At 45.4% G+C, this 9,342-nt stretch overlaps 2 protein-coding genes across 2 annotated transcripts in view; one reads left to right on the top strand and one right to left on the bottom strand.

Moving 5' to 3' along the window:
- The window catches only part of LOC121922963 (zinc finger protein 436-like), a 34,816-nt gene extending 27,414 nt beyond the window's left edge, over positions 1–7,402 (top strand). The window contains exon 10 of the mRNA XM_042452966.1: positions 7,344–7,402. Coding sequence (XP_042308900.1) covers position 7,344 — 1 coding nt within the window. The 3' untranslated portion in view covers positions 7,345–7,402. The remainder of the gene's footprint in view (positions 1–7,343) is intronic.
- LOC121923003 (zinc finger protein OZF-like) overlaps positions 3,069–9,342 on the bottom strand; it is a 37,658-nt gene continuing 31,384 nt past the window's right edge. Inside the window, exon 3 of the mRNA XM_042453067.1 lies at positions 3,069–4,526. Coding sequence (XP_042309001.1) covers positions 3,349–4,526 — 1,178 coding nt within the window. The 3' untranslated portion in view covers positions 3,069–3,348. The remainder of the gene's footprint in view (positions 4,527–9,342) is intronic.

The following is a 9,342-nucleotide window of genomic DNA, read 5'->3' as shown; positions in this document are numbered from 1 at the left end:
CCTCACTGAGGCAAAGCCCTTTGGCCCTGCCTGGCCACTTCCATCGCTGGCGGAGGAGGCGGCAAGGCAGGGGAAAGGGGCCTCGCTGAGGTGAAGCCCTTTGGCCCTGTCAGGCCGCCTCCGTCATCGGCGGAGGAGGCCAGGCAGGGAACGGGCCTTGCTGAGGCGAGGCTCCTTTCCCTGCCTGGCCTCCGTTGCCGGGGGGCGGGGCCAAACCAGGGTGGGACTGTGCAGACCTGCCCCAAACCGGGAAAGTCCCGCCCCTAGGCGGGATATGGGAACCCTAATTATGTATGATATCTGCAACATGAGAAAGTTACTTTTAGAGGGAGAGGTCTAGTTGTAACCTTAAACTAGTAGAAATCTGCAATGAACTGGGCCAAGTGTCATGCCAGGAGTGGGGATCCTGTGCCCCTCGTTCTGTATCCCCAGAAATAAAAACTCCCCATAACTGCTGCCATATTTCATACTCTTTGGATGGGCAGCCAAAAAAACAGAATGCTCCAAATAATGTAAACTTTTATTGAATGGAGATATAAGTGCAAGATGCCTTAAAATCATAACCTTTGCAGCACAAATAGCTCCAAAGGGGGTCCTAATAGTTTTACAGGACAAATTCTAGATATACTCTCTCCAAACAAAACGTATTTTACACTTCCACATTCTCTCTCTTGTGGGCATTCAGATATTTAAAGGACTGAATCTTTAAGGAAAAGAAGGAATGGGATTTTTTTTACAGATATCAAGGTCTGTATATCATTTTTAATAGAAATTAATATTTTAATGTGTAAGTTTATAATTTGTTTAATATCTTATTAAAACTATATTTATGATGTTTCATCTTTTTGCATTGTTTTTCATTTGTACTGTTTTAAGATTGTTGTTAGCCACCTTGATTCCCCATATGAGGAGAAAGACAGGCTACAACCTTCTTATTTTTATTAGCATTCCCGGACGCTGGTCCTGATTAGCTTCCTCCTCTGGCAGCAGTGGTCGGCTGGCCAGATATTGGTTTTAATGTAATTTTTAAAGTTTATTGTGGTTATTTTTACTGTTTTTATTGTATTGTACTGGTTTTATGTTGTACACCGCCCTGATCATCGGAAGGGCGGTATAAAAATAAAATTTTTATTTTATTTTTATTATTACAAATAAAATGAAATAAACTGAACATCCCTTGAGGATCCGTGAATTTCTCAGTGCAGATAAACCTTTCACCAATAAAGACGGAGACTTTATTATTGTGTCCAGAATTGCGATCGACTAATTTTGCCATAGCACTTTGATACCATTAAACTTCCAGAACTTTGCCAACAGACTCCTGGAGTTTCTCATTTCGTGAGGGTCTTAGAATTCTCTAGCAACTCTCATGAATTCCTGCACAAGTGCCCTCTGTCTGCCAAGCAGCTGATTCTAAACACCCTTTTCACCAAACGACAATTCCAGGGATTCTGTAAGATGGAGGAATGGCAGTTCACACGGCATCAAACTCTTACAATTGGGTAGTGTGGTGCATATTTGATCTCTAATAGGGCTGTGAATTCAGGATTGCCCCAGGCTTTGATGTTTATGGGCCAAAAGTTAGGGCCTGGAGATGACCCTCTGGTGATGTCATTAAGCATGATGCATTAAGCGCCAACCATAGTTGTTCGCAGATTGTCATTCAAATACACACAATATATTTTGCATTGTAGAAATTAAGACAGACATCTTAAAAGAGCTGTGCCCAGATCGCTTACTATCTGATGTTCTGTTGTTGGCTGTTTATTGATCCATTTCCTGTATTGCTATGTACTGTATATGTATTATCCTACTTGTGAGTATGTATTTTCCCTGGATAATGATTAACCTTCCATTTTGAAGCCAAGCCCTCCCTTCAGTCCATCTGCCTTGGTCCAGGCCTCGGAGGTTGAGAGGAACTGCTGGACCTCTTGCCCTTTCCCGTCACCACTCCCTTCTCCTTCTGTGTTATGTCTTTTTAGATTGTAAGCCTGAGGGCAGGGAACCGTCTAACTAAAAAGATTGCATGTACAACGCTGTGTAAATTTACAGCGCTTCATAAATAAAGGTTAATAATAATAATAATAAAAGGAGGGATTGTTCTTTTTCACTTACTTGGGGAAACAGTATAACGAACATTATTCTACTCAGTAGGTGGATGCAGAGTTGAGGCAGATCCATAGAGCCCCTATAGCCTATGAGCCCGACAGACAGGCAAAATAAGCTCGCTTCTGGATGTCATTGTCAGGTGGTGTTTAGACATCAAACACTGCAGTGACATTGGAAAGCCACCTTGAAGCTGCCCAGATGTGGGAGGCTGCATTATACTCTGGCAGTGAGGCATTTATACCCTGCACAATGCATTATGAAGCTGCCATGAGGCTGCGGCAGGGCCAGCAAAGCCAGTTTTTCCCCTGCTGAAAAAGGAGCAGATCTTATCTGCTCCTTTTTCAGCTGGGTTCAAGATGGGTTGGGGCTGCAGTATGAGTTTGCCATGGCCCTAATCTGGAAGGGATGGATTGAGGCTGCCACTTCTTGCCAGTCTGTTTCCCCCTCCAACCCCCCAGGCCAGCTGCAGCCACAAATCAATTAAGTAAATTATAATATGTTGCTGCTTGCCCAGAGCCCTTTCCTCTTACCTGGAGTTTCCTTTCAAAAACTGGAGAACAGGCACCCTCATCTCCCAATGTGTGATCATCCTACTGCCCCATGTAAAAAAGTCAGTAAAAACACACACACACACACACACATTGCAGGAGAAGAACCCAAATAAAACTTGATCCTTTCTAGTTTAGGTTTTAGTCCTGAGGATGGGGTTTAGTTTAGTCCCTGGCTTTCGGGGGGAGTGTCAGTGTTTGACTCAGGATTCAGTTAATGTTGTGTGTCAAGGCAGGGCTAGAAAGAGGTTGAATCCCATAATATGCAATAACGATGGCTCTTCTCTCCCTCAGAGGACACAGCAGTGTCATTTTCAACATCTTTCTTCATGGTCATAGTCAGTTGAATAATGGCAGCACCTCATTAATACAAATACTGAAGCTTCATAATTAATGCTGGTATTCACAGACTCTGTGTGGGAAAAGGTTTATTGAATGGTCCTGCAAGTGCAAGATACTTAAAACCACAAACTTTGTAACAGAAATAGCATAATAGAAGATTATTAACAGAACTTTACAGAACACAATCTATATGTATGGAGGCTGTCTCACAAAGAAAAAAAATTCTGCATCTGTATGACTTCTCTCATGTATAATCTGTCGTGTTGTGTAATGTTGTTATCTAAAATAAAACACTTTTCACCCTGCTTACATTTGTATGGTTTCTCTCCTGTAGGAAATCTCTGATGAGCTAGAAGGTCTGACTTTCGAGCAAAGTCTTTCCCATATTGCTTTCATTTGTATGGTATCTATGGACAAGCTCATGCCCCAAAAGGGTTGACTTCTGAGTAAAACATTTCCCACACTGCTGACATTTGTGTGGTTTCTCTCCTGTATGGACTCTGTTATGAATCAAAAGGGCTGACTTGTGAGCAAAATATTTCCCACACTGTTGGCATTTGTAGGGTTTCTCTCCGGTGTGGACTCTCAGGTGACCCTGAAGGTGTGACTTGTAACCAAAACATTTCCCACACTGCTGGCATTTATATGGTTTTTCTCCCGTGTGGACTCTCAGGTGACCCTGAAGGTGTGACTTGTGACTAAAACATTTCCCACACTGCTGGCATTTGTATGGTTTCTCTCCTGTGTGGACTCTCAGGTGACCCTGAAGGTGTGACTTCTGAGTAAAACATTTTCCACATTGCTGGCATGTGTATGGTTTCTCTCCTGTGTGGATTCTCTGGTGACTCTGAAGGCATGACTTATGAGCAAAACATTTGCCACACTGCTGGCATTTGAATGGATTCTCTCCAGTGTGGACGCTCTGATGAGCTCGAAGGTATGACTTGCGAGCAAAGCCTTTCCCACACTGCTGGCATTTGTATGGTTTCTCTCCTGTGTGGACCCTGTGATGAACAAGAAGGTCTGACATGCGAGCAAAGCCTTTCCCACACTGCTGGCATTTGTTTGGTTTCTCTCCTGTGTGGACTGTCTGATGCCTGAAAAAATGTGACTTATCAGCAAAGCATTTTCCACACTTCTGGCATTTGTATCGTTTCTTTCCTGTGTTGACTCTCATGTGAGCCTGAAGGTTTGACTTGTCAGCAAAACATTTCCCACACTGCTGGCATTTGTATCGTTTTTCTCCTGTGTGAAGTCTCTGATGGCTCAAAAGGGCTGATGTCTGAGTAAAACATTTTCCACACTGCTGGCATTTGTATAGTCTCTCTCCTGTGTGGACTCTTTGATGCTTCACAAGGTCTGACATCTGAGCAAAACTATTCCCACACTGCTGGCATGTGTATAGTTTCTTTACTGTTTGGCCTCCCTGATGCCTCACAAGAGCTGACACGTGAGCAAAACATTTTCCACATCTCTGGCATGTGTATGGTTTTTCTCCTGCATGGATCCTCTGATGATTCATGAGTTCTTCTGTAAAGGAGGACAAGGAAAAGCTCAAGTAGGAAAAATAGTAATCAGAGACAAAGGAGTTTTTGTGTTTCCTTTCTCTCCTTTCATAGATATCCATAATTGCTAAATTGGATCCCATAATATGTCTAAAAACAAGGACTAGAGCTGGTTTGCACCAATTCACTCAAACCAGTTGTTAAATTTTTGTCAAGTTCATGGCTGCCTCACAATACACAAGGCACCTATTGTGGCCATATTCTGGACTTTCCCAGAAGTACTTTCCTGTCCACAGAGAGCTAGACTATCTTTGCTTTGCTCCTGTCCTCCCTCCTCCCATATGCCTGATCATCTTCCATTTTCCCTTCCTCTCTCTAATTTTTGCATCTGCCCTCAGCATTTCACCTTCTGCATCTGTAAAATAGAATGGCAGGGAAGAGATGCTGATGGTGAAATGTTGAGGGCAGATTCAGAAGTTGGGAGAGTGGAGGGGAAAATGGAAGGTGATCCGCCATGTAGGAAACAGGAGGAAGGGCAGGAGCAAAGCAAAGATAGCGTAGCTCTGTATGAACATTGTTGTGCTCTCTCTCGCTCTCGCTCTCTCTCTCTCTCTCTCTCTGGCGGGTTACAGACGGGCAGGGGAGGACGTCTTGGAGGTGTATTCAGCTGAATGCGGAGCCTCCAGACGGCCCGCCCCAGGGGCGTGCTTCAGGTGTTGGAGCTTCCACACGGGGGGCAGTGAAGACGCCTCACCTGGGTCTGTTTCGGACCCCGAGTTTCCAAACCGCCGCCTCGGAGGACGCTGCAAAAAGAGAGGCAGCTTCCGCACGGGCGGCCCAAACCGCGGCTTTTTTTTTCTTTTGCCACATGAGAGGTGCGCAGCTTCGCAGCTGCAGCGCTAAGCAGCGGCGGCAGAAAGCCTGTCTGCGCATTTAAAGCGCCCAAGCCCCTTTAAACTTTTTCCCTGTGCACTCTAAAGCTAGGCAGGAGTGGTGTGAGGTAGCAATGTCCAAACTCTGTCCTTCCAGGCGTTTGGACTTCATCTCCCAGAATCCCAGACCACAGGGCAAGGTGGCTGGGGATTCTGGGAGATGAAGTCCAAACGCCTGGGAGGACAGAGTTTGGGATTGCTGGTTTGGGGACCAGTGAGCCAGGCATGGTGGGAGGAGAGAACAGGAAGGGTAGAATAGAGTAGATAGGGCTGGGAGGGAACACATGCCCTGGGAGGCGAAATGATGTCTTTATGGGACATCATGGGACCTAGTGCCTTGTCAGTGCTCCCTGCCCCTTGATCCCAGGCCCTCTCTAGTTGCCCTTTGCCTTTGGGGGCAAGTTTAGAGGGCATCAAAAGGTCTTGGGCACATTCAAGCTCCGGGGTCTCTTTTTTTTTTCCTTTGCCGCATGAGAGGTGCGCAGCTTCGCAGCTGCGCAGGGCTAAGCAGCGGCGGCAGAAAGCCTATGGGCACATTTAAAGTGCCCAAGCCCCTTTAAAACAATGGTGGTCTCCTGCCAGCTGGTGATCAGCTGGTGTTGGCATCCTTGTCCGTTTGCACTTTGCCAGTGTCAGCAGCATCATAGATGCCTCCTCTCCTTTGGTCCCCGCGCTCCTGCTAAATCTGCAATGCGCAGCCACAGCTGTCTCCGCTGCCACCGCTGTCCCCCTGCCATCTCCCCTCACCTCCTTTGTACATAAGTCAATATTTACAGTTTTAGCGTTTTTTATTGTTAGGTGAAAATGGCAGAGGAATGTGTGTAGGGGTGCACTTTAAAGTGCAAACTTTCCAAGCAGCACATGCGTACATGTTGCTCTAGGGTTAGGGTTAGGGTTAGGGTTAGGAGGCTTAAAATGCGCCGCAGCTGTGCCTCAGCTTCCACAGCTGCATGGCAGCGGACGTTGCAATTAAAGCCTGACTGCAAACTGCGCATGTTCCAAGACCCCAACTCACTATGCAACGGAGCTTTTAAATGGGCAACTTAAAGCAATTCTGGTGTACTGGTGCAGCAGCTCTCATGGCTTCTTCCACTTCTCGATATGTGTCAGCATTCAGGTAGGACTGCTCCAGTTTCTGCAGTTACTCCAGTTTCTGGGACCATATAGCTATAATGTCAGCCGTCTCAGTATGAGACCAAGACATCCCCCTGCCTTTTTTCGGGGTGCTGGTGGATGGCTGAGCCATCCTGCCTGGTGGCAAAGGGGAGCCGCCACACAGCTGTGCCAGGAGCAGCCAAACTGTGCCCGTTCCCAGGTGAAAATGGCGCAGGTATGTGTGTAGGGGGTCACTTTAAATCCCAAACTTTCCCTTTTCACTTTCTACAACCAAAACATCCGCCGGCAAAAGTTACAACTTCCCGCGATTCTAGCAACGCATGCGCACAAGTGGCTCTAGGGTTAGGATTACGAGGCTTAAAACGCGCCGCAGCTGTGCCTCAGCTTCCACAGCTCCATGGCAGTGGACGTTGCAATTAAAGCTTGGCTGCAAACCACGCATGTCCCGGGACCCCGACCCATTATGGGACGCAGCTGACACGGAGCTTTTAAACCGGCAACTTATATTTGCGGCGTAGCAATTCTGACGTATCGGTGCAGCAGCTTACAGACGGAGCTGCGCAGGTACGTATCAAACAGAAAAGAAGCGGAAAAAAGCAGCACCTTTTTAATGCCGCTTCTTCCCGCTTGGGGCGTGCAGGGGGCGTGTTCATGACGGCATTCAGGTAAAGCCCATCTGAAGGCTCTACCTTCATGACGTCATGAGTACATCCCTTTTTGCCCGTCTGTAACCCGCCTCTCTCTCTCTCACACACACACACCCCGAATGTGATGCAGGAAAAAGTCATATTGGCCTGTTACAGACTGCCAAAATAAAGCTGCTTCGGGTCTCTTTGGAGGTATGCTGTTTAAATGATGCATGCATCCTAAGAATCTGGAAGCTGCACCAAAGCTGCACTCCAGTGCTTAGGAATGGAGTGTGGCTTTGGCGCGACCTCCGGACTCTTAGGACCCATGCATTATTTAAATAGCATACCTCCAAAGAGACCCGAAGCAGCTTTATTTTGGCAGTCTGTAACAGGCCATTGAGGCCCTTTTGGTGAGAAACAATAATAAACATCCAAATCAACAGGAAAGGCTGAAGATGGGGGCTGGGAATTGGACGCTAGAAAGGAGCCTTATTTAAAAACTGCCATGGTTGCCTCCTAACAAATCCTAGGATTGGCAGTTTAGGAAGGGTTATTAACAATCTTCAACTAAAGAGCTCTCATGCCTTACTAAACTACAAATTCCACAAAGTCACAGGATATCCACAGTATAACAATTAATGTAGAATCATAGTGCCATGACAATGTAGTATGCAAGGACCCATCATCTTTGTAGGAAGGGCAATAAAGTTCCTTACCCACAGAGGAAACATTCTCATAGTTTTCCATCATCACTTCGTTGTATAAAAATTTCTGCCTCCGATCCAAGAGTTCCCATTCCTCTTTGAAGTACACAGCAACATCTCTAAAGGTCACCTGCAACAGAAAATGGCTCTCATGCAGACCGTGATTAAGCAAAAGTGGAGGAAAGAACATGGTGCATCCCAAATATTATTTGATCACTTCAGAATAGAGTGGGACATTTTGAATATTCTCCCTTCTTTTTCTTTAACTCCTTAGATCTTGAGGAATAAGGCATCAGGGAAAAGACAAGGCTACAATTCGAGTCTTTGATGACTTAGATTTCTCATATGAAAAGAATCTTTGTTTAGCACATGGAAACCCTTCCTTGTAGGTAAGTCCATTATTAACTAGCATAGCTCTAGGCCAGCCTCACCCAATCAGCACATTATTATTATTATTATTATCATTATCATTATCATTATTGGATTTTTCAGACCGTATAGTCAAGTTCTTTTAGTACGTAAGACAAAGACCACCACAAGAGATTCTACCTAAACATTAAGAGGAACTTCCTGACAGTAAGTGCTGTTCAACAGTAGAACACACTCCCTTGGAGAGTGGTGGAGTCTCCCTCTTTGGAGGTCTTTAAAAAGAGGCTGGATGGCCATCTGTCAGGGATGCTTTGATTGAGAGTTCCTGCATGGTAGGGGATTGGACTGGATGGCCCTTGTAGTTCTTTCAATTTTATGGTTCTATGCCTCTTCCCATCCTTGACAATATAAATATGAATAACAAAAATTTAAATCATTAGGAATTGTTGCCTTTCATTCTGGCGCAAAACCAGCTGCTTGAATCAGTTGCCAAAATGGTGGACCAACTCTCCCTAAAAGCCACGGGTTTAATGCTAATGCAAGAATATACCAAATACTCCTGAGGGGCCAGCACTGGAAGGAAGGCCAATCCCACCACCCCTGGCCCTGACTTACTGGGTAGGAAAGCAAGAACAAGATGGCAGAAAGCTCTGATCAACTGAGCCACTGCAGGACCGAGGATGACCTCTGTCCACACATTGTGTCCCAGACTGAAAAACTCCTGATGCCTCCATCACAAAGAAGGAGGGGGTGAACATTAACCTGTTCCAATGTCATCTTTCTTCTAATTTCTTCCATGGGGGAGGAATTCAGTGTAGGTTCTCCTCTTTTCCCTCCTTTGGAGACCATCTTGGACCTAGGCACACCTAGGTCCTAGGCACACCTGCAGAAAGAACAAATGAAAGTGTTTTAGATGTGCACTTATTTATACAGTACAGTCTTTATACAACAAATCAACCTGGAACATACAGTAAAAGACAAAACTAAATTGAGGCTATTATAATTTGGACACATTGTGAGATAATATGACTTGCTGAAAAAATATGATGATTGTCAGTAATGTAGAAGGCAACAGGACAAGAGAAAGA

The sequence above is a fragment of the Sceloporus undulatus genome, chromosome 2 (assembly GCF_019175285.1).
Source record: "Sceloporus undulatus isolate JIND9_A2432 ecotype Alabama chromosome 2, SceUnd_v1.1, whole genome shotgun sequence".
NCBI lineage: Eukaryota > Metazoa > Chordata > Lepidosauria > Squamata > Phrynosomatidae > Sceloporus > Sceloporus undulatus.
The sequence above is the reverse complement of the archived record's forward strand: the minus strand, read 5'-3'. Positions and strand labels throughout refer to the sequence as shown.